Consider the following 26,054-nt stretch of genomic DNA (forward strand, 5'->3'; position numbering starts at 1 on the left):
TTGTCCTAATACATTTACCAGAAGAGAAGAGTCTATGCCCAAGAAGCACTTGAACTTGAGTCAGTGCAAAGGAATTATTTCAACTGTGGATTCAGATAAAGACAGTATTCCAGTCTATAAATTCTTGTGCCCTTACAGTGGAGATGTTAGTTGATTTTTTGTGCTCTGCATAACAATATTTCAATGAGGAAGTAGATAAGTAACAAACCTGATTCACGTTGGTATTTAACACTTAGCTTTAAAGTGACCAAACAGAGCATTCACACTGTCCTGGACCAAGGACATAGCATCAACATGACAGATACCATTACAGATCATGCATAGCTTTGAAAGTACCTCTAAAATGTCACCTGTTTGCTTTACACACCCGTGTATTTTTGAACAGTTTAAATGTATTGAATGAGAAGGAGCTGAACTGTACTCACTGGAAGTCCAGGCAACCCTGGTGGGCCCTGTGGACCTGGAGGGCCATCTTTACCCTGGAAAGAAAGCAGCAACACTGTGGGTCAGACAAGCTCCTCAGATGCTTCTATCAGATGAAGATTTATCAAATGTAGAGTTTGACAAGGGAAAACTGTGAGAAGCTGGTCTTGTAGCCCATGTCACACAGTGTATGAGGTTTCCTTTAATTCCTTCTAGTTTAAACCGGATGCCTTTCTTATCACATAAAACATCCAGTATCAGTTCTAAGTTGTTACAGATGGAGAAACCACTGAAATCACTTTTTCTGAAGTTTAATTATATTTAACATTTAGTACTTAACTTCCTGCATGAGGTGTCTAGCCAGGAAGTAGAAGATCTATATTTTATACCTATCAAATGGCTAGTTATGAGAAGTGCCTTGATGACAGTCCCAAGAAATCCCCTTACTTTACAGGACTGGACAATAACATTCCAGGTCTTTCACACTGTCTCAAACTTGATCACCGACTTGACAGGGAATTTCAGCCATCCTGTCCATGTAGTCTCTGGCCTTTCTGCCAAGAGTGCCCATTGATTTCATAAGAGCCATCAGAAGGACCATCACTGTTCAATTACAGAATCATAGACTCATCTAGGTTGGAAAGGACCTTTAAGATCATTGAGTCCAACCATCAACCTAACACTGCCAAAACCAGCACTAAACCACGTCCCTCAGAAACACATCTACCCATCTTTAAAATACCTCAAGGTATGGCAATTCCACCACTTCCCTGGGCAGCCTGTTCCAATCTTTGATAACCCTTTCTGTGATGACATTTTTCATAATATCAATCCTAAACCTCCCTTAGCACAACTTGAGTCCATTTCCTCTGGTGCTGTTGCTTGTTGCTTGGGAAAAGAGACCAACCCCCACCTCGCAAAACCTCCTTTCAGGTGGTTGTAGAGAGCGATAAGGTCTCCCCTCAGCCTCCTTTTCTCCAGGCTAAACTACCCAGTTCCCTCAGTCGTTCCTCATAAGACTTGTTCTCCAGACCTCTCACCAGCTACGTTGCCCTTCTCTGGACATGCTCCAGCATCTCAATGTCTTTCTTGCAGTGAGGGCCCCAAAACCAAACACAGTATTTGAGGTGGGGCCTCACCAGAGCCAAGCACAGGTTGACAATCGCTTCCCTAGTCCTGTTCACTACACTATTCCTGATACAGGCCAGGATGCTGTTGGCCTTCTTGGCCACCTGGGCACACTGCTGCCTCATATTCAGCTAGCCGTCCACCAACACCCCCAGGTCCTTTTCTGCCGGGCAGCTTTCCAGCCACTCTTCCCCAAGCCTGTCATGCTGCATGGGGTTGTTGTGACCCAAGTGCAGGACCCGGCACTTGGCCTTGTTGAACCTCATACCATTGGCCTTGCCCCATCGATCCAGCCTGTCCAGATCCCTCTGTAGAGCCATCCTACCCTCAAGCAGGTCGACACTCCCACCCAACTTGGTGTCGTCTACAAACTTACTGAGGGTGCACTCAATCCACTCATCCAGATCATTGATAAAAATATTAAAGAGATGAAGTTCAGGTTGAAATGGATCTGAAAAAGGCACCTTGCTCATTAGAAAACCCTGATCTAGAAATTAATCACAGAATTACACAGTCTTAAACTTTTCCAGCTCAACAGCATGCATTACTCAGGGAAGGTTCATTTTTTCCTTTTCAACCTGATGTTAACATCAATCAGATTACCTGTCTCTCCCAAGGTTTTTTGATGCATTACCATAAAGTAACATCTGAACACCCTTCAAATGAAACAGCAGTAGCAAAATTGTTCATAGACTTCTTGAAGGTTACGTGTGTACTAGTATTTTCAATGGTGCCAGGGAATGGTCTCAGGCCCTGGAATCTGCCTTCAGCACAGGAAAGACACAGACCTGTTGGAGCGGGTCCAGAGGGGGCCACAAAAATGATCAAAGGGATGGAGCACTGCTCCTGTGAGGTCAGACTGAGAGAGTTGGGGTTGTTCAGCCTGGAGAAGAGAAGGCTTCTGAGAGACCTTATTGTGGCCTTCCAATACTTAAAAGGGGCCTACAGGAAAGATGCGGACAAAACATTTAGCAGGGCTTGTTGCAGTAAGACAAGGGATAATGGTTTTAAAGTAAAAGACGGGAGATTTAGACTAGACAGAAGGAAGAATTTTTTTTTATAATGAGGGTGGTGAAACACTGGCAAAGGTTGCCCAGAGAGGTGGTGGATGCCCCATCCCTGGAAACATTCCAGGTTGGATGGAGCTCTGAGCAACCTGATCAAGTTGAAGATGTCCCTGCTCATTGCATGGGGAGTTGTACCAGATGACGTTTAAAGGTCCCTTCTAACCCAAACTATTCTATGATTCTATGATCTGAGCAGTTTGCACCATGACATCCTTCAAACAGTTGCTGGTTTCATTTTGACAATCCCCATGTTCAGGTGTTAGCCTGGGTCATGAAACATCCTAATGGATTTAGTCATCCTGTTCTAGAGGCTAAGAGATGTTAATATCAAGGACAGACAGACAGACAAGAGGCACAACAACCTCCTTAAAGGTCCCATGGACTAGATTATGCTCTGGCTAATTTGGAGTTTCATTTGTTGGGTAAACAGAACTGCAGAAACAGAGTAATTGTGCTTATTTGTGGGGGTCCTACTGCAACTACTTGCAGGTATAGAGTTGATTCAGGCTGAATAGTTTGGGGAGCTTTCAAAGGACACGACATGAGTTCCAGCTGATCTTTACTTCATAGAGGTGAAGGTGGTAGTGAAACACAAAGCTTAGAGCTTACTGTGTCTCCTGGGTTTCCTGCTGGTCCTATTGGTCCCGGAGCCCCATCTGGTCCCTAAACAAAATAAAGCAGAAATAACGTGAGCGATTAACGCATTTTATACTTTTGTCAACACACTCCCTACCACAGCTGGCAACACTGGTTTTCTTCAGTCACTCAGTTCAGCATTCATTCCATCATTTCCTCATTCATCACAGAAAAGCAATGCCAACCTCTGCATTCAATCTGCCTCCAAAGCCAGAAATAGTCAGATATCCGAGTTTGGTTCGGGCCCTTCCTTCTGAAAATAGGGGACAAATAGGAAAAAGCCAATCTTGTGACAAAAATAACTCTGAAGAACAGAAATTATGGGAGCAGTTTGAAGCATACTCTGTGGCAGGCAGAAATCCTGGAGCCATGAGTCAATGCAGCCAGAAGAAAAAGTCAGCAAAAGCTGAAGAAAAAAGTATCTAGGGGAACATCATATTTTGCTCCGCTCATTTTTACTTTGCACATTTCCTTTGACTGTGAGTCTGTTCAGAGGGTCTCACAGGACAATTTTAAGAGTTTTAATCCTTCTGGAATAGCCCTATGGCTGTGGCCGTGTGAAGTTAATACAGACACAGTAAATGTGTCTGTGTTATTAGCTGCTCCTAAAATAACGTTCATGACAGCGCAAATGACCCACAAAGCAGGTCCACGTGTTGTCCCAGTGGCAAAGCATTCAGCATCCTTTAGGCACTGCTACCATCTGAAAACAGATTTTTAATCTAATCCTCTTTTCTGGTACCTCCTGTCGTATAGTCAGTGCAATGTAAATTCGGCTTTGAAGAGACTGCTGATCCCCAGAACAGATGAAAGCTGCACACCCTCAGCGTGGCAGAGCCAAACTACACCGTAAGTAGTGATGACATTAGGCAAAGAAAGGAGGTTTGGAAAGAAAAGCCCTTTGCTAAGGAAAACTCCCAACTCTTGGAGGGCATAGACAGTGATACCACAAGCAGGAGGGCCAAGTTATTTCAGCCCTGCTTCTGCACTGTCACCCTCCTTTAAATACTGTCCTGGTTTGAGGTAAAACAGAACCAATTTTGTCCAGTAACTTCGCTTCTTAGCTGGGCCTCTTCTAACTACTGAAATTAACTACATATTGTGCAGTCAGCGTTCACTGTCTCAGAGCGATAAGACCAATCGTTTACAGCTGATGCCCAGGCATGGGATGCAGAGAGGCTCTGCTTATACTTATTGCCATAACGCCCAAGGCCAACCAACTTTGTTATTTGCCCCGTTGGAGGGTTGGAAGCGGAAAAGCATAGTGGGGTCCCACCTGCAGGGAGGAGCAGACAGGACAGGTGACCCAAAACTGACCAACAGGGTATTCCATCCCATCTGCCTCATGCTCAGTATAAAAGCTGAGGGACCAAAGGGTCAGTGGCTCTTCCTTCAATGGCCGACGTCTGAGGAGGACTCTGTTCGTCTGCCTGTGATCCCGATTCTGAATCCAGATCCGGAATCCAGTTCCCGTCCGTCACTGAGTCCAGCCTGGGACTGCCCCAGTGCCAGCCGGTGACGTGATTATCATCTTGGGAGCTTGATACGGTTTTGTATATATTTTTCATTATTTCTTTTTATTTTATTATTAATATTTCATTAAAGTAGTTTAGTTTCTTCTAAACTCATAAGTCTCTTTTTCCTCCTCTGCCTCTCTCTTTGTAGAGGGGTAGAGGGGAGCATCTGTCGGTCCCGTCTGGGGTCCCTCGGGTCCCCAGTGGTGGATTTGGCCTAAACCATGACAAATACAAAGAAGCATAATTGTGTTTGTGGAGGGAGTAGAACTGGGAAAGAGAAGGACTGTGTTGGAGAGGGACACATGTAAAAGGCCTTTTAATTCAAAAGTAACCCACAGGATATGAAAACTGGAGAAAATCCAGTCACATACCACTGTGTAATATTGAGAATTAAAACACTGCTAGATCTCCTGGTTCTAGACTGACAACTTGTTCCACATATAAGAAAACACCTATACACATACCACTAAGTAGTCTCTGCGGAAGAGTTTTCATGATCATTGCCTTGTATAAAGAGAACAGCTGAAGCTCGGCATCAATTTACAGCGTGAGTTGAAGCAATCAGTGAAAAGTGGCCAATGTATTAAATAGCAATTATCATGAGTGGGGAAGCCTATGACACCCAGGGGACCATTAGGAACCCACTGGAAAATGCAAATGCAATGCACAGACAGGTGGGAACAGCCCTTTCTTCCATATGGAGCTTGCAATGGCATTTATCAGTAAGGAAAATACAGGGCAATCTTTCAACAAAGGAACTTACAGGTGGACCGGGGTTTCCAGGAGCCCCCGAGAAGCCGGGCATTCCAGGGTGGCCCTGCAGAATGAAAAGAGAGACTTTCTTTACGCATTATTCACATCTCTAGTTGTATAAAACATTGCGAGGTAACATCAAAATGAGAAAATACACAGAGAGATGGTTATAAGGAAATAAGGAATCGTTTTTTTAAAGCAAAACCTTGGTTTTCAAAGCATGCACTTCAGAATAAACATAGTTAGAGTTAAGGTGTACTTTTTCTAATGTGTACTTTAGTCTATACTAATGACAGATGAGAACAGATATTGTGGAATTCTACAAAGCAGGAAACCAAACCTGATTAAAATATCCTACAAATCTCATTGAAAAGGTGCTGATTTGCACCATAAACTATTGACTCAGCCCTTGGCAAAATTAACTACAAAAGTTTGCTCTAATTTAGACCATTCTCTTTTCTGTGGCTTCTCATCCCTCATAAAAGAAGTCATCCTTAGATCCATCTTCTAGAACAAACACTGGCTTTTTGAACCCAAAGAGGCCTGACCTCTTGGTAGTCATCTAGGCATTATCTGGGGAAATGACTTAAGGTTGGGTAATGCATCCAATCTAGAGATGAGAAAACAGATCACACAATCATAGAATAGTTCGGGTTGGAAGAGACCTTTAAAGGTCATCTAGTCCAACCCCCCTGCAATGAGCAGAGACATTTTCAACTTGATCAGGTTGCTCAGAGCCCCTGACCTGGAATGTTTCCAGGGATGGGGCACCTACCGCCTCTCTGGGCAACCTTTGCCAGTGTTTCACCATGCTCAGCATAAAAAATGTGTTCCTTCTATCTAGTCTAAACCTCCCCTCTTTTAGTTTAAAACCATTACCCCTTGTACTATCACAACAGGCTCTGCTAAAAAGTTTGTCCCCATCTTTCCTGTAGGCCCCCTTTAAGTAGTGGAAGGCCACTCACTATAAGCTGTCCCCAGAGCCTTCTCCAGGCTGAACAAGCCCAACTCTCTCAGCCTTTCTTCATATGGGAAGGTTTTTATTGGACATGGGGATAGAACCCCATGGAGGACTGCTACTGTTCCACACTTCAGCATAGCCCATTTGAGGTTTATCAGTGATGAAGAGTCCCCATCTTCCTCCTCTGCCTCTGAGAAGGATATTCCTCTACAGACATCATAGGAGTTATTGGTGAAAGAACAATCACAGTGACAACACTGTTGGAAACCACATTCTGTTTTTACCTGTTCACCTTTTTCTCCTGCATCCCCAGTCATACCACGGTCTCCTTTAGAACCCTGATAATGAAAAATAAAAGCCATTTGAAGTCACTTAGATTCAGTATTGTATCAGCTTTTCAACCTATGTCATAAAGCGCTTGGACATTTGAGCATAAAATACATAAATTAGGATTACGTCCTACTTGCCCTCCTCTTAAATTCTGCCCTAGACTTTCACTACCACTGTTGGAGCCAGGCATATATGTGAAGAATGGCCTTGGAGCAGACCCAGCATAGCCCTTCTTTATGTTGTAGTCTCATGGACACGAACAGGACTCACACATCCTTTGAAAGTAGACAGGTTGTTAGGAACTTCACTAAATCAGATCTTGGTGAGGAACCACCTAGCCTGACAAATGTGTCCACAACATGAGGTAGTAATCTGCTCTCCCTTCAGGGACAGCAGCAATAAAACCGGCATTTCTAAGGTGCAGCCAGAAAACTCGTACCCAGAAAGTTGTCGCCCCCTTCTTTCTCTCTGTGTTTCTGTCATAGTGACGACGGAACAGAGGCAGATCACTCAAATGTAGATGTCTGTATTATCGGTGCTTAAAGTAAGGCAGGATGAGTGCCACACAGGGAAAGCCACCGAGATGATGGTGAGTAAATTGTGAACAATGCACAGAACACTAATGAATTGCTGGCCATCGAAATAATACTCTGGTTTACTACATGAGAGCTAGGAGACAAGTGGAGGAGGGAGGGCTGCTATTTATTAATTAAAAGAGGCCCAATTCATATTGCCAGAAGGCATGAAGGGGCTCATGAGCAAAGATCTGCCGTTCTACTGCTCTATTCCAGAAAGGGACCTGGTACTAATTTGGATGTAAGTGTGTTGCCAAGGACAATATACTACACCTTCAAAAGTGCAGAGCTCTTTGGGTCTTTCACTGCAAGGATCTTCCTAATGTATTTAGAAAGGAGTCAGAAAGACTTGTCTTTGTGTTTGTACCTTCTTAGGGGTCTTACCATTTATTTTTTTTATCATTTGTGAACTCTATGAATCTGCCTTTTTACTGAACACAAATTAGACTATGAATAACTCAATCTTATTTTATGCACATGTGCAATTTAAAATTGGTCCTGTTGCTTCAACTAAACATTCAATCTTGCTCCCCAAATCTCTGCTCTCTCATAGCATATAAGAAAGCAGAAGTGGTATGTCTCAGGCGGACTGGTGTTTTTGCAAGTTATTGTCTTTATGGGTTACTAATTCTTTTGCAAATTTTATCCTGGAACATACCTTCATTTTGATCAACTCTATATTTACTTTTGGGACTCTACTGCTCTCCCACCACACTTTTAATTGCAATATAAAAAATTAATTCATGAATGTCTATTAGCTTATCCTACACTCTAATAAGTGCAAATACAAAGATGTTAAAAGAGCAGAAGCTGTTTTAGACAGTAGTTCCATAATGCAGAGAAGTCTGGAGGAAACTGTGGTCCATCATGAAATCACCTTATCTCTCCCTCCATTGATTTGTTTTGATTTATTTCACATTAGGAAGTTGTAAAGGTTTTGATTGTGACCAGGCACCGGCATTGTGAGCAGACTGACGACAGACCTCTTCATGGGAAACACTTGAAATGTGACATTGTTGGAATCCTTCAGACATTGGAAGTTTTATGTTGGCCTATGTCCCTAGACCTTTAGGCAGAAGCATATAGCTGAAACAGGGAGTAGTCCTTATAGCGTGTTTCAGCAAACATTCAAAGTCTGTGGATAAAACCACCATGTCAGTTAGTGTATACGGAGCCCAGCAGCCCATTGCATCACCTTTATTAAACTGATTCAAGGATATAGGATTCAAAGAGGAGATGAAGAGGCAGGGTGGCTACTGCTGAGGCTTTAATTTCTTCCTCACCTGATTTGGACTGAAATTTAACTTTCAAGTCCTTATCTGTCATCAAAACACCAGTGCAATGAAATTCAACATCGAGAATCAGGCCCTTCACTTGTGTGTCTGGGTCTCTGTCTCTGCGTGAACAGAAGGATGGTAGAAGACACTATTTAACTGAAACAGTGTTCATGTGGGGAGCTGTGCACTTCTGTGTGTGTGTGGCACTCCAAGGAACTGATAGTACAGGGCCCACCCAACAGACCTGTCCTACCTCTTTACTCAGAGATGGATGCTACCAAGATCCTGCTAGCCAGGGTACTAACTAGTCACAAGCAAGTTATTAGACAATTGAAGAAAACCAACCAACCTTTGGTCCATCCAGCCCAGGTGGGCCTGCAGGACCTCTGGGACCAGCATTCCCCTGCAATGCAGAAGAGGTAGAGGTGAACACTTGTTTAGTCCATTGACTCCACACACATATAAAAAAAGATTCAGTAGGTTTTTGACAAAACAAAACAAAAAAAATCAACTATTTAAAAATATTATAAGAAAAACAAGGTTACGCAACATCCAAGGCATGGTCACTTTCGCAGCTCTCTTACCATTTTCCCATCCTGGCCATCTCTACCTGGTGGTCCTCGGAGACCTTTATCACCTTTGAAGCCTGGGATGCCTGGCAGTCCTGGTGGACCAGGGGGGCATTCACTGCACACGTCCTAGGAGAGAACATGGAGAAATAAATTAGCAATAGAATGAAGGCACTTAGAAGACCCTACAGACTAGTGCTAGTATAATAATCTAGGCCTTTGGAGACTGACCACACTGGGTAGGATTCAGGTTACTTTGCTTTACAGAACTGAAATGAGGGCAGTGTGGAGCAGAGATAGGGTCAGCAGCTGAGATCTCACGGCCTCCCATGGGGAGTTTCCTGTCAGTTCTAGTTGGACAGATCCTAATTGATCATCCAAAGTCAAGAAAACAAGGAAAAACTCTTCACAGTGGGGAGGTCAGACTGGCGCAAAGCAAGACTACCAAGAACAACATTGTTTTGAAGCTAGATGACTACTACAAAACTGTGTCTACTGCAGTCTGAAAGAGCTGGGTTACTGTTCAGAGGGAAGATTGCTAGGGAAAACCCAGATGCAGCACAATGTCATAAAGGCTGTTCTGCAAGGGAACTGTTCTGCTAGCTGTTCAGCAGCTAGCATGGCCAAGGAGAACTCATTCGATGGAGTTCGTGAAGACCAAGTGAATGTCCCAGTGTCCTGGCCAAATTCTGTCATCACGGAGAATTATTACCTCCTTCCTTCCAAAACTCTTTGAAGCATCATCTCAGTAGTCTTTACATTTCTGCTATCCACAGGAAATGAAATACCATGGGTATGACATTTCCATTTCAAAGGTAGACTCCCTTCAGCAAAAGGGGAGTGAATCCTGCTTATAAGAGTCAGCGTAGCACAACAGACAGATTGTCAGGCCAAGAGTTAGGAGACTTTGCTCCGACACCCAACTCTGTCAATGATCTGTTGCAAAATTGCAGGATAGGCTGTCTTTCTAAGTTTCAGTCTCTACATTCATGTTTATCTGCTTACAATATGAGTGCTTGAGAAACACCTAGAACAACAAAGCCTTAATTTCATCTGGGAATTCAAGGTGCTGCTTTATACAGAGCTGTACCAAGTGTGGAGTGAAATAGCAAACAGAAAGTATATGCAAGGCATATGAGTATGTTTAACCATAACGTAATCAAAGCAATTAAACCAAGGAACATCAAAATGACATCCTGTACCCAAGAATCTGTCTCTTGCTATTGTCCTGATCAGAAATCACAACACCATACAGTGAAATATCCAGAAAAATACTTAGCTCCATAAGAAAAACAGCTTTTCAACAAAGGCATTTCACAGTAGCAATCTGAAAAGGGTCCTTTTGTTAATGGGGTTGGTAAAAAAAAAGGTAATTTTTTAGTTTCTTTTAATCGGTAAGAAAGGATTTCTTGCCATGTCCCAAGACTGCTTAAAAATCTCCCAACTCAGCCCATGTAAATTTGTAAAGATTTTTCAGTCAACACCTATCAAATACTAACTTATTCCCAGACAACTCTCTACATGGAGAGTAAATGCAGACAGACAGATCACCACTTTTGAAACATGGGTGCATCTGGGGTTAATTACCTGCATCCTTTTAGATGCACTATGCAAACTGACTTTGCACCCACAGTTCAAAATTACTCCAGTCACCGTTGAAGGTATATGTGAAAAATCAGACATTTTATTAAAATGGTTTCCATTTTCTGGTTTAGGTAATACAAGTTGACAATGCTTATTTCTCCTTGGGAATTCATGCCTCAGAAAGAGCTGAAAAAGTCTCAGAGCTTTTGTAAATACACTATGTTATAAAGATATTTGTAGATCATTTCACTGCTGGGGAAGGTCAAAATGCATCAGATTTTGATCTCCAGCACGTGCTTTAGTGTCCCAATACCAGTGCAAGTAGGAGACCTGCAAGTTTCAAGCCTCGGCAGAGTGTTTAAAGGCACTTTTTGCCCTTATAGCTCAGACAATTTCCCATCACAGAGTGTTAGTCAGGGATGAATCGAACATATAGATAAACTCCCACCATCATCAAAGGCTGATTACCTTTACTAAGAGATTTATGTCCTCTGGAGACAGCAGGGGTGAGGAACCCTGTGGAATGACAAATTCGTTATTTCAGGCAAGTTTAAAAGGCATCAAGGTATAAGAAATTTGCCTGGACATTCTTATGGGCTCTCATTGGTTTCGCTTGCCCTGCCCAGGACTCACTGGACCAAACACGTACTTGCTGCCCTACGTTATTAATGTACTTCATCACACCTGAGTTGAGTTGAACTCTTCATATATAGGAAACGCAGTTCTTGCCAAGGGTACTGCATAGCAATGCTAAGAAATTGCCTTTAAAATTTTGGCTTTCATTTGCATGCAGGATATTCAGTTATTTTCTTGCTGTTCCAAAGCCATCACAGATATTGTTATCATAACCCCTTAGTGGTTTTTAGTGTTTTTCCAGTTGCTCTGCTGGTAAGAGCAGCGGTGGAAATGCACTGAAGTGCACTTCTGAGGTGAGGTGTACGGGTGGAAACTGACTTAAAAGGAAAGTGTAATACAGAAGTGAAGTTACATACTGGTTTTCCAGGAGGACCTCTTTCCCCTGGATTTCCAGGTAGACCCTACAGATCAAGAGAAAAAAAAAAAAAAAAGTGAAATTTTCATACAGCAACCTCCTGGTTGCTCCCACATTCTGCTGACTGCTCTGGACTAACACATATTTTACTTTCTGCCACTGAGCACCACTGGTCCTTGCATGTGACAAACAGTAAACTTTAAATGTCTGCAACTTTAAATGTTGTCCGTCTTGATTTTTTGCCATCTCTTAATCGTGCCCTCCCAACCCCTCCTAAATCTTGTGTATCTACCATATGACCCTGTTAAATTCATCTGAGTCACACAAAGACTAAAATTGCTTTAACTTGTTTCCTGGTCACAGGAAACACTGAACTGCAATAGTGTGAAGGACGAAGCTTTAAATCCTTGAAGACACCTGTAACGTGCAAAATCAAGACCTTGCTTTGCACAAGCCTTGCAAACAGGTCCCTTGCACCTGAGATCACAATGAGCCTTTTTGTTTGTTTGTAGAGGTGTATTGGTATCAGTTTTCATAAGATGAAGGCATAGAAATAACCGACATCCTTAGCATTTAAGGTTCATGAAGTCATGTTTTGGAAAAGGGACCTCGTCCCCTCAATAGGCATCCCTTGCCTGTCATTAAAAAGTCATTAGTTTGTTTAAAAAAACCATCAAACAACAAAGAAAACAAAACAAAACTAAAGACTATTTTTGAATCTTTGTATAAAGTAATGCTCACATGGGAAACCAAATCTTTTGAGCATAACAGTTCGTTACTGTCCATATGGTGACAGAAATCTGCATTGCAAGGATCCTTGCAGTGGTGATTTAAGTTGGACTGGGTGAGATTTCCCCAAATCATTCTTTGCTAAATTCTGGTATGCAGCTGGTCCATCACTTACCTATCTTTTGTATCCTATCTTAACCACATGCAAAAGGCTGTCCTACGTGACTATTTTTGCATCTACAGGAACAGCTTCTACAGACCATGTAAAAGTATCTTATCTTTGTTCACTTTGGTTGATTCTTCAGCAGGACCCACCTGGAAATGTCTCTGGGATAGTGCCCGATTCCCCACCCAGGATGAATCAACACACTGCAGATAAGAGTAGTGGCTTTCAATCCATCTAAGGTTAGCAGGAGCTACCTATGGGACTCTCTGAGACTGTCCAAAATTTCCACTGGGAAAGCCCTTTTAAAAATTGGTCAAATACTTTGTCAGGAAGGGGACTAGGCATTCTGTCAATCACCCTGTGTCAGGTTGGTCCATTGTCTCCAATCATTTCCTTGTATTATTTATGCCAAAACCAGATGGGGCGTTACTTGGCTACTTGAGGATTAATGACTTAAGTGCACTGGGTGTGCACTCAAGCAAAGTTGCAACACCCTGCTACACCGTAGTTATAGCTATGGAGCAAACTGGAATTTCATCCCCCTTTCTCACTTATAGCTTAAATTCCATACTTCCTGCTAGAGGAAAGAGAAAATGGGAAAATATATTGATTGTACTTTTTCTATGTCCACATGAAACACTTCTGGGTAAACAACAACCCTTCAGTTACTTTAACTTTCTAAAAGATTAATATTAAACATGAACTGAAGTGGAGCTAAAGTGGAAATGAAGTAGTATTGAAGTCCACGGATGAAAGCTTGTTTCCTGAGGAACTAAACCTTCTGCATGTGAAAACCAAGAGAAGATAAGGTGTGAAGGACATTCTTAGCTCATAATTCCCCACAAATGTCCTTCTGGGGAATTGAATAAATATAAGGAAACATTATAACTGTTTGTAGTTTTGCTTCTTCCAGAGAGCAGCAATGTGATTGTCAGAAGACTATGGGATGTTCCCAAAGTCCCTTCTCTTTCACAGATGCTAATCATCAGGTCATGTTTTTGGTATCCTCTCCACTGTGGTTCTCAACCACTTCTGCACATGGGGAGAGAGTTGCCTAAATAACAATTACACAGATCTTGTATTCCCAGACCTACTTTGTTCAGGAAGACTCACACAGCACTTGCTTTAAGGAGTGCGATGCAAAGCAAAGACTTGAGCCATGAGAATCACCCTGGATCAGAAAGCAACACAGAAAAGACAATTCATAAATGTCTTTCATGCTGACTACCAATGTAGCTATAAATTAGCTATTTCTATCATAGGGCTCACTGACAGCCTTTTGCTTCAGGATCTGATACATGACATGCTACTAGAACTGGAATTTGAGCATTTAAAGAAGATTTATTTAAAGAAAAATATAGGAAAAGTCTTCTTAATTATGACAAAAGGCACGTAAGCAGTGAGTGACTAAAACTGAAATCCTGGGAAAGATTTAAACTTGGCTGTGATATCCACATGGTACCAGATTGCCTTGAGACAAAATGGGATGGACCTATTTTCTTGAACGCTGTATGATGTGGAGCTGGTGATGTCTTTAACAGGATGAAAATAAGCCAGGATAAGAAATTAAGCTATGTCCAATGGCTGACAATTCTGAAAACCACTGCACCCCCAGGAAAACTCAAACAGTTGAAAGGTACAGGACTGCACGAAGAGAGAGTTCTTTGAAGAATGCTTGTCTGAGCTGAATTGAACAAACCAGAGGTAGGATGATGGCACTTCAGCATGTTGCATTATCAGAGAACAGTCAACTGGAAGCAGAGCAGAGGAAAGATGGCTGGACCATAGAGGCCTGGAGTTGGAAAAGGCTGACAACAAGGGCCGGGCTGCAAACACTGCCCAGAGCAGAATGAAAATGCTAGGAGGAAGGCATGGAGGGTATAACTGTGCCTGACAAGCTGCCTAACAGGGGAGGAAACTGGAAAAGAGAAAGCCAGAAAATTATTAAAAAAAAAACACCTTAAAAGTCTGCCCAAAAAACTGCATGGCACTGAAAAGAAACACTGCTAATGCGATGTGGGAACATGCACAGACCCAAATAACAACCAGTGCTGGAAAGCTCATGAAGTTTGAACTCTTTCAGGAGTTTGCAGCCAGCAGTGGCTGGCATAAATTAGAATATCCAATGAGTGGTACAGCACACCAGTGCAGGAAAAAGATGCCAGCAATGAGGAGGTATGATGCACAGGATCCAAAATGCTCTATCAGTCTGCAAAATGTGACACACAGGAATGGTGTCTAACTGGGACCTGATGGAAGCTGTGCAGGTGACATGCTGGAAGAAGGTGCTCAGGTAAGTGATGTACGTGAAAATAAAAGAAAGAGTGTATGAGGAAGCCAGTCACACAGGCTTATGGGGGGTGGTTCTATTACAAAACTGAAAATTAAACTTGAAATGCAATAGCTAAAATAGGTTATAATACTCAGGAATCAAAAGCCAATAGGAGGTTTAATGTGTATGTACCCCAAGCACAAAGGCTCATTGGAACCGTCCTTCTAATTGTATGGGAAAATCAACCCCAGAACAGAAAACTCTGCTTTTCGGATCCGATGGCAGTAATGTATGCATCCACAAAGTTTTTGTAATTATGGAAATAAATGCAAGGGAAGATTAACTTTGTGGTAATACTGGAACTTAGTTATCAGAAATAATTAACATAATTAAAAAGTGATTAATTCAATGTTTATGTTAATTAAAATGATCATAATCAACATACAGAAAGAGCCTATTAAATGGGTGCCCTCACTGCTAATAGTAGGACAAGAGAATGTCTCATTCAGATTGTTTCTTAATCTAAGGGAACTAAGTAGGTATGTTGAACAGAAACATTTTAGCTCCCAGCAGACTGGCAGAGGAGAGTGGATGCTTCCTGAAAAATGTGTAGTTTAAGGGTGTTTGGCCGGAAAGTGCCTGCTCCTTTAGCAGTATCTGATCAAGGACCATTTTCAATACAACAAGGGAAAATAAGGAGGAAGCCATAAATAAGAACATACACGGACACAAAACTGACTGGCAAATAATAAGGGAGGCAGTGATGGGAACCAAACCTGGATAGTCACACTAATTGATGCGGGCATGGGGGAGTGGGGAGGATGCTTATTCCAGCAAGGTTATCTGATTGGGGACCTTGTCGATTTGGAAACTAAGGGAAAAGGAGGAAACCAGAAACAAAATACACCAAGACACAGACCTGACAAGAAACAAACCTCACCACTCACACTAACTGATGGGCTGTCAAGAAACCACAGGCACCACTTCCAGCAAGTGTTCAAGACCAGGTTAGACGGAGCTTTGAGGAAGGTGTCCCTAGCCATGGCAGGGGGCGTTGGAACTACATGATCTTTAAGATCCCTTCCAACTCAAAACATTCTATGATATTACGATCCTATGAAGAAGAGAATCTGTAGGGATTTATGGGCATAGTGAACTCTAGAGGACAGTTCATGCAAATAAAAAACCAAGCCTTTTCTGAAGGGTAACAGAACAAAGCCAAACCAGCACAACTGCACTGTAAACCTAGACAAGAATTTTCAAAACCTAAAATTTTAATTAAGTGAGAGACTGTCCTGAGAACTCTTGATATTTGATCAAGTTGCCAACAGATGTTTCAAAAGATGACCCTGAGCAGTGCTGTTGCAAAAAATATGGCCTATGCTTTTAGGGCACTAGAAGCAGCTGGGATGCAGTCATGTACAAAAATAAATCTATTCACCTATGGGAAGCAATTCTGGCCAAAGCTATTGCAGAATAAGTATTGACTCTTCCCCCTCCCCAAATGCAACCATAAATCTGTTTCGGCAATATCAGTGAATACAAGAACTTATAGCAGACACAGTTCCAACAGCATTTGATGAGTCTGCAACTGGAAAAATAATGCAGAGAATAACCTAATGCATATAAATGTGATTTAAAAGAACTACTCAGTCTCAGAAAAATACTTGGAATGCATTTGCAAAGGCAACAGCAAAAGACAAGGCATTGAGGCAACTCATTAAGGCTATTGCCAATGAATGGCTTGGGAATTACATGGCAAATTCATATTAGCAATTCAAATTGAAGCTTTCCTAACTGATGACATACTGTTTGAACACAACAGAGTACAAAAATGGGCATGCTTCAAAGACTACAGGAAGACTACATTGATATACAAGAATGCAAAAGCAGAACAAAAAAATCCTTTGTACTAGTCATAAATAAAAGCGGAGATCAAGAAACCACAAATGCATGATTTTGTCAAGACAGGTATCCCTGCTGTTATACCACGAAATAGTAGGATGGGTCCTGCAGTTGCATTTACACTTCCTGAAACACAGGTAGAACTGCTTAATAGGTGATCAACCAGAATACAGAGAGCTCCTGAAAGACGTATTGCGCTCAACTAAGAGTTATTGTAATAGGGGATGTGTTTTGTAAGTACCATAAGAAATGATTCTGTTTGGGTAATTTTCTGTGGGGGGAAATAAAAATGTAAAGGCTGAGTGTTGCCTCTCCAAGAGCTGACCAGTCAATGCTGATCTGAGTAGAGCCAGAAAGACTCAGAAAAGCTGGCTCTGACATTCTTCTCACATAACACAGCTGTAATAAACCCATCTATTTTTGTCTCCTGTTTAAAACCTCTAGGTTAAAAATCTCAGATATTTGAGATAAGGTGAGGAGCTCTAGGGGCAGTCAACACGTAATAATCAAACCTGAATCTGCAGCTGTTCAGGGACACAAAATGATGTAGGCAAAGGACTGTTTCTGGGGAGGAGTACCCTGGCTATAATCATTTGTCATATGACAAAGTAGGTGGGAAGAAAACAAGACCTTCTCCAAATGCTTCAGGAGGAAAGGAGATCCATCCCATAGGAAAGTACACCCTTTAGGCCAGCTGATGTACATCAGCAAAGCTATACTAGGGATAAAAATTGCTTGCCATGGACTTTATGAAAAGCTTTGCCGATTTCAGACATGACAGCATCACAAAGCAGCGCTGAGGAGGACAGTTACAGAAGGCCACTGCCCCCTCCCCACAGCGTTCCCTCAACAGGCACAAATCCAAAGATCAAGCCTTTCAAAATCTTCAGAGCCCCCTTGCTGGTTTCCACGTCACAGAGCTGGCTGACCAGCAAAGAAAAAAAACATCCCTCTCCTCTTTCCTTTTCAACACTGCGACAAAACCAAGCAGCGAGAGGAGTCAGCTTTCCAGCTGGGAGTCTGCCATGTTTCTGTCTATCCCTCAGCTCCATGACTCACCCACTGAGACAGCAGGAGTGAGGACAATGCACCGAGGTTAAAATGTCATCTCTCATGCACAGCAGCAGCAGCAAAATGAACTCACAAGGAGTTTTTTAACAGCTGTGGCCCTGTTTTCATAGAAATGTTACAGGTTACTTATTTCAGTGGCTTCTAAGAAGTTCCTAGACATCCTTTTCCAGTGTGGGGTCATTCCCCGGTGTATGCTATGAAGTCCCTTTTCCAGTGTCATTTTAAAATGGTTCAGTGGTAAAGTCCACCGCTTTCCTTTAGACAACCCTCCTTAGCCTAACTTTCCCCCCTGACATCCTACCTTGTAAGAGCTCCACTTACACAAATCATCTCCCTTGGACCACCCTAGTAACACTCAATGACAGCGGTTGAGTACAAGCACAATTTTTAGGGAAATTAGATTCAAGCATTGGGAGATTTATTGAGCACTTACACTTTTATTTTACTTACGTCCTGGCCAGGAGGCCCCTGTGGTCCAGGGATACCAGGTACACCACGGGGACCCTGGTAGGGAGAGAACAGACAAACCCACTAATGTGAACAGTACTTACCAGGTGCTTCTTAGCTGAAGAGAAGAAATTGTCAACCCAATAGTTATTGGGAAAAAAATAACTAGCAGTTAAGCAACTATGAGAGAGTTTAAGAAAAAAAAACACCTAAATCTCACATTGGACTATCAGTCATTTCTGTCCCTCGAGGGACTTTACGTGCATCACTAAAGTCAAGCCTCACATACCTTGATGGGAAAGGTAATAATAAGTCTATATAGGAGGCAAGTTTATGCACAGGGAGAAAATATGACTCAGCACAGGACTGCAGAGGAGTAAAGAAGGTCCAGCTCCTCAGTGCCAAGCTAGTACACTGGCTAGGACTGGGTGTCATGCTGGAAATTCATGCCAGTGGATACTGAGACCACTGTACACAGTTGTTTGTTTCACACCACTGGATTACATCCCTGTAAAACTGCCTGTTGAGGAACTGTGTTTGGTGAATGCTGAAATGCAGGGTTTTCTGTAAGATGTAAGTAAGAAAAATGCTTTAAAATGGTTTATTTCAAACTTTGGAGGTCTTGGCTATAAGGCATAACATTGTGCCTTGAATTACCTGCCTTGAAATACTTTTTTTTGAATAAAAGGTGACTCATTCTTTCTTTTGTAGGACTATTGACAGGTAAAGATAAATTGTCACCACTCCAAGAGTCTCGATCAGCTCTTTCTCACAACTCAATATAGCAGACTAATAGTTGGTAATGCACAAGAAAAGTCCCCTTTGGAGGGTCAGCCACCCTGTGACCCTACCATCCTTGGGCAAAAAAGAAACTAGTTAAACATGCATTCATGAAACCACTAGTAGAAACGCAATTAATGTGATTGCCCCCTCCCCATAAAATCTGGGTGTAGTTAGAAAGACATACTGTACCAGTGACCCTTTGTCTCCTGGGGGTCCCACAGGGCCCTGCAAACAGAGAAGACATAGTAATCAAACCAATTAGAATTAACACCCCTCTTGGCTGATCAGGGTGGACCCTGAAGCTCCAAGACAACAAAAAATGGAGAAAGAAGGGTGAGGAAAAGGAGCAAGTCTGACAGGCTGCTCACACAGACATCATTGGAATGTGCAATACTTCCAGCAGGATGTTTAGGGGAAGGATCAAAGGCAGATTAAGGAAGAAATTGAGGTGGATTATGGAGAAAAAATGTGACAAAAAAGAGAGAAAAAGGGACAAGAGGGGTCAGCTGTATGCTAACATGATGCTTGTCCGACTGAGCCCTGCACTTTGTCACCACAGTCATGCAATCATAGAATCACAGTATAACTCAAGTTGGAAGGGACCTATAAGGATCATCGAGTCCAACTCCCTGCTCCTCTCAGAACTAGCTAAAACTAAACCATATGACTAACAGCATCATCCATGTGCTCCTTGAACTCTGACAGGCTTGGGGCCATCACCACTTCCCTGGGGAGCCTGTTCCAGGGACTGACCACCTTCTCAGTGAAGAATCTTTTCCTAATGTCCCATCTGAACTTTCCCTGATGCAGCTTCATTCCATTCACTTGTGTCCTATTGCCGATCACCAGAGAGAGGAGATCAGCACCTCCCCCTTCTCTGCCCACCTTGAGGAAGGTGTAGACTGCCATGAGGTCACCCCTTGACTTCTCCAAGCTGCACAAACCAAGTGACCTCAGCTGCTCCCCCTAAGTCTTGCCCCCGAGGCCTTTCACCTTCTTGGTTGCTCTCCTCTGGATATTCTCTAATAGTTTGATGTCTTTCTTATACTGAGAAGACAAAACCACGCAGTACTCGAGGTGAAGCATAGAGTGGTAAAATCACCTCTGTTGACTGGCCAGCTGTGCTGTGCTTGATGCATCCCAGGACACGGTTGGCCCTTTTGGCAGCCAGGGCACACTGTTGACTCATATTCAGCTTCCCACCAACCCAAATCCCCAGATGTCTTTCTGCGGGGCTGCTCTCCAGCCTCTTGTCTCCCAATTTTTATGTGTAACCAGGATTACCCAATTCCAGGTGGAGAATCCTGCACTTGCTTTTGTTGAATTCCGTATGGTTAGTGATTGCCCAGCTCTCTAGTCTCTCCAGATCTCTCTGTAAGACCTCTCTACCCTCGAGGGAGACCACAGCTCCTCCTAGTTTAGTATCATCAGCAAACTTACTTAACACATATTTGATTTCTGCGTCCACATCATTTATAAAAACATTGAAGAGCACTGGCCCTAAAATTGAGCCCTGGGGAACCCCACTGGTGACTGGCCGTCAGCCTGATGTAACCCCATTTACTATATTTTCCTTAAATACTATCTGTAACAGTCTTCAGCATGGGTGGGCTCATGGATCTAAGGTCGTGTGGTTGAATCTTTGGGAGCTTCAAGCCAGATGAGCCAGTGAGTAGGAGAGGTCTGCATGCCAGCAACTGGGTTGCAAGGCTGGGAACCCAGGGGGCTCGCAGGGCTGGGTGCCAGCAACTGGAAGACACTGGGGTGCAGAGGCTTGGGTACCGGACAGAGTAGGTGCCCAAGACCAGCTACTGGAAAGATCCAAATTTCGTGTATATATTTCAACAGTGGCCTTCAAACCTCATCAGCCACAGAGGAGGAGCGGGACTGAGATATTCTTGCTTGTGTTTCTGAGAGTGCTGTTTAGGTTTATATGAATGTTGACAAAACCATTATTCTCTGCACTGGTCTATGTGGCCGCACGCCGTGTGTGTGCATGCGTATGCATTGCATATGCCCATTGGCAATATGTGCTGAGCCTCTCTGCTGGGTGGACCTGGGGACACAGAACTGCAACACGCTCGCATTTGTTGAGCTGGGACACAACAAGTCCCCCAGGTCCTGAAGACCGCTATATTCAGCTACCTTTAACACAAGGAAAAGCATCTCAGGGGACCTGTGTACTCTTTAAATGAGGTGAAAGCAGGGAGTCCAGAGGGCTTGCATATGCTATTCATTTGGGGATGCAACTTAAAAAGGAGCAGTTGAGTAGGAGGAGCCACTAGAAGGTATCCACTTCTATAGGAACATCACAGAAGTGATGCAGTGCCCATATCCAGCATGCATGATTCAATCTGGCATTCCAAGCATAACCAAAGCAAGGCTTGACCGTACATCTCTGGGGCTGTGTTTGAATAAATTGCTTCACTCTATGGCTCCTCTCCCTTTGGTTTCTATTTCAGGCACATTAATTCACTAATCCTCATACAGTCCTCCATGCGAGATGCCTTAATGCTCTGCTCAAGTAAAGGCTAAATACATAATTCTGAAGCCATAATGATATGAACAGGGCAAGGCAGAGCAAGAGCAAAACCCTTCAACTTATGCAGCACACGCGTCCATTAGGCAGCTTGAGCAGAAGCATGTGAATTCACCCCATTTCTCCAAGCAGTCCCTTCTTTTGCTTGTGGTCAGTTGGAACACATTCTGCTAATACCCAGTTTATGGCTCAGTGTTATGTAAATAGTAACTCAATACTTTAGCGGACAAAGTAAAAAAAAATCCTTATCTATATATACCTTCTACGCAGGGAGCAAAGCCCAAGAGTTGTTAAGGGCACAGGAAGAAACAGGGTGAGGACTCCAATTAAAAAGAGTTGCTGGCTCTCAGCTCTGAAGCTGAAAGTATTATACAAATAATTTTGTCCCATTGATGAAAAGGGTATAGGCTGACACCTTTAATTCAGTGTGTAATATGCACTGATGCAGCTCTACTGCCTTTATTCTATTTTTTTTCTGTGGGACTTTTTCTTTGTGAAAGCCTGATGGATTCAGTATTATGCAGTGCTTTTCAAATTCCAGAGTCTTTGCACTGGAGCTGAGGTTATGATGAATCTACAGTGGAGAAAACCATCATAATAGTTGTTAAAAATATTTAGTGAAGCAGATGAAACAAATAAAACCAAAACAATTGGCAATAGTGTGGTATATAGGTGGCTACTCATCCTGACAGTGGTCAAACAATGATGACACAGGAAAAAGTAATCCTCTGGTGTGAGACAAGTGATGTCTACATTTGGAGTCAAGTTCTTAGTCATTTGTGTTCATGGATACGCAGAAGCTAAAGCCCCAGTGAAGAATAACTTTGTCGTCTGATGTTCATCAGGATGTAGAAGTGAACTCGTCTACCCCTGTCCTGAATCTAAAAATCAACAATTAAAAACTAGCCACAGCCTAATGACTTTCAAACAATCCAGATGGTCATTTGCTAATTTCATTTTAGTTTTAATATTAATGACTGCACATTAAGAAATGCAAGAACATCACTGTTCCTTAGATAAATTATAACAAATAACACCCAACAAATCTTCAATCACTGATAACCCTGTGAGGTCCATGAAGGCCGTGACACAGTCACAGTGTGAAACATGACTGACCCAGTCTGCTTTACCTTATATACTCTTCAGTGTAGTAAAAAGAAATATTAAATGGAGTTACACCTCAGAAAGCTAGATTTGTCAACAAGTATTACAAAGCAATATGAATTATCACTTCAAGGCAATTTCCTGTGCTAATTGGGAAATTTATATCTAGATAACCAGAGCTTGAAAACATTGTCTGTGATTGGTACAGTATCATGGCATGTACAAGGGGCTGCAAAAGAATGCAAGGTCTCAGATGTCCTCTAGCAACGACAGCTAGGAATAAAGTTTGGTTCCTCCTAAACTTATTTCACTCGCAAATTCAGTGCGTATCTGGAGGACTCTGAGCAGGGCTGCAGTCAGAGCACTCCCAAATCCCCCTGATCTCAAGAGGGGTCATACATGCTAAGTACTGGAAGGATCAAACCCCAGTGATATGAAAATCCCAACTTTATGGAGCAGAATCCCAGATACACCTCGTGGCCTACTGATAAGGGCATACTGTCAACAGCAACAGCAGGAGGTGAGCTGGATAAGGTGCAGCTAAATCTTTGTGGGAAATGATGGGGAAGACGGCACTCTTGGAGCACAGAAAATTAAGTAATTTGATTTTGTATTTCCCTATCAGAGCACTAACTATGTCACTGATGTGGGCGGGTGTGTCACGCTCATCCCTTCCAACGGGGTGGCAGTGACAGCAGGGTTTCATCTCCCCAGCACACCAGTCCTGCTGGCTTAGCACAGATCTCGACTCACATCCACAGCCAATGTGTCGAGGTGATGGAGAAAAGTCATGAGTAACAGCCAGTGATATCAGTCACTCCTATAGCACTTCCCTGCCTTTCTCTTTCTACCAAATTCATCAAGAGCAAAAGACGTGTAGAGATCTGAGCCACGAATGGCAGCCTCTGGACTACTTTGTGGTTTGCGTCTTCAGAAGGTAAAATGTCCCACAGGCTCCTGGCACAGCCGAGCATAGGCAACACATTCCCCAGATGGCGATGGGTGAGTTTTTGCCTCGTTACAGGTTGCAGCAGCATCTGCTACTTACAGGGGGTCCAGCAAGCCCGATTCCTGGCACACCTCTGTCTCCTGGCTGTCCAGGGAGGCCAGGAGCTCCCCTCTCACCCTGAAACAAAGGAAGAAGTTAAAGGCTTCGTGCACTGTTGAGAAAATGTGCTGAAATTCAATCAGGTTTCACCATAAAACATAACATCCAGTACTTAAAGGAGGCCTACAGGAAAGATGGAGAGGGACTTTTTCCAAGGGCATGTAGTGATAGGATGAGGGGTAAACTGAAAGGGGGTAGGTTTAGATTAGATATTAGGAAGAAATTCTTTACTGTGAGGGTGGTGAGGCACTGGCCCAGGTTGCTCACAGAAGTTGTGGCTGCCCCATCCCTGGAGGTGTTCATGGCCAGGTTGGACGGGGCTTTGAGCAACCTGGGCTGGTGGGAGGTGTCCCTGCCCATGGCAGGAGGTTTGGAACTAGGTGATCTTTAAGGTCCCTTCCAACCTAATCCATTCTATGATTCATTCTGACCTGATTCTGCCTACAGAGGAACGGTATCAGGTTGTGGCAGCATGGGGTTATGGCAGTTACTGTCACATCATGCCAAGAAAACTGCTCCCTTCCTTCACACAAGCCACAGCCCACCTGTGTGAGCAGTCACATAACATCAGCATGTGCCACATCACATAACTGAGCAGGAACAGAGCCTCTACAAGTATTTTAATTTATTTTAGGACGCAGCATCCAATTTCCAGCATTTGCAATTGCCTGCAGGGTATTAGGCACCCTCCTTGGCTTGGGGAAACACTGAGCACCATAATGCGCTTTTCTTTCTCTGTGTTTCTATGGTAGATGGCCAATGGACAAACATCGCTAAATACAGCTTATTTATCTGGGGAAGAAAGTATTAGGAATATTTGGTTACATTTTAATGCTGTTCTTTCCTTTAGCAATATAGGTCTACTCACAGAAATGTATGAATAATTTTTTGTAAAAAAAATAATTCAACAGTTCTATCACTCTCTCTGGAGGACTATGCTACAAAAGGAGAGACCTCCCTTCTAGAAAACAGGATTTTCAATAGTAAAAACCACAGAGCATAGACAACTACATGACACTGTTTATGGAGATTGTAGACAGAGAGTTGAGAAAGAATTCAGCTGCAGTACTTAAATTTAATGTTTCTTCTCTTGTTATAGGGAGAAATCAAATAAGATTTTTATGGATTGTCTTGCAGTTGTGAGATTCAGTCTCACGTTGGCAGTAGACTTATAACAATGAATCTTATTTATGTTATTTATTATTACACTATTTCCAGCTATGTAGAAGAATGATAGAAAAATTGTTACCTGTGGATTCTGCCCACCCAAAATTCAGTCTGCAATATCTCCTAATTTTTTTCCCTGTCTTTCTTTCTTCTCAAACTAATCTTATATTACAAAGAAACAATACTGCAAGGACAGTGAGAGAAAATGTATTCTGATTAGTTCAAACACTCCAGCAGATCCCTTATCTGTTATTTTATTCAAGAACATAATTTCAATACAGAAAGTTCAATAGTATTTTCCCATGCACAATTAAGATTCTTACCATCTTGTGTTGATATTGAATAGAATATTTCATGAGATTTCTTTTAGTGTTTTTATCTGACTTTTATATTCTCAGTCTATTATCGTCTGTGTATTCTGAATTGCCAAAGATATATACAACAGACTACAATGCATTTATACAGAATGCAGAAAAATTAAAGGAAAATATTTTATATAATTTCCAGAATCTGTTTCAACATCCTATTCTTCTTCCAATCCAGATCAGGACATGGTCATTTCAAAGAGGAGACTTTTTGACATATCTGATTGAAGATTCAAGCTCAATCTAGATGTTCCCAGAAGCAAAGGTTTTTGCTATTTTATTCCTTTCTCTCTTTGCTGTGTACTTATAAGGGAACAAACATTATTTTCAACTAAAATTGGTATCATTAACTTAACCAACTAGCTAGTCTTTGCCTTAACTACAATATAGGAGGGCAAACCAGGACTATCTGGTCCCACTGGAAAATAGTTCACATTCCCCTTGGAGAGAAGTGAAAGAAATGAGTGCTACAGAGGAGTGCTCTTTGAGGGGCTGACAGGCGGTCTCAAGAGTAGGTCAGACTTTAGTTATGCAATGTCTCTCTTGCTGTATGGATTAAAGGTCCCCAGTCAAAGTTTCCCTGAAAA

At 42.5% G+C, this 26,054-nt stretch overlaps 1 protein-coding gene across 1 annotated transcript in view; it reads right to left on the minus strand.

The window, feature by feature from the left end:
* Window positions 1–26,054, minus strand: part of COL22A1 (collagen type XXII alpha 1 chain) — a gene marked incomplete at both ends in the record, with an annotated part of 229,891 nt that overhangs the window by 17,669 nt on the left and 186,168 nt on the right. The window contains 11 exons of the mRNA XM_082499258.1: window positions 426–479; window positions 3,228–3,281; window positions 5,535–5,588; window positions 6,770–6,823; window positions 9,017–9,070; window positions 9,252–9,365; window positions 11,289–11,336; window positions 11,813–11,857; window positions 18,405–18,458; window positions 19,374–19,409; window positions 23,876–23,953. Of these exons, the coding sequence (XP_082355384.1) occupies window positions 426–479; window positions 3,228–3,281; window positions 5,535–5,588; window positions 6,770–6,823; window positions 9,017–9,070; window positions 9,252–9,365; window positions 11,289–11,336; window positions 11,813–11,857; window positions 18,405–18,458; window positions 19,374–19,409; window positions 23,876–23,953 (645 nt within the window). The remainder of the gene's footprint in view (window positions 1–425; window positions 480–3,227; window positions 3,282–5,534; window positions 5,589–6,769; window positions 6,824–9,016; window positions 9,071–9,251; window positions 9,366–11,288; window positions 11,337–11,812; window positions 11,858–18,404; window positions 18,459–19,373; window positions 19,410–23,875; window positions 23,954–26,054) is intronic.

The sequence above is a fragment of the Vanellus vanellus genome (genome assembly GCF_965231255.1).
Source record: "Vanellus vanellus genome assembly, chromosome: 2".
Taxonomy (NCBI): domain Eukaryota; kingdom Metazoa; phylum Chordata; class Aves; order Charadriiformes; family Charadriidae; genus Vanellus; species Vanellus vanellus.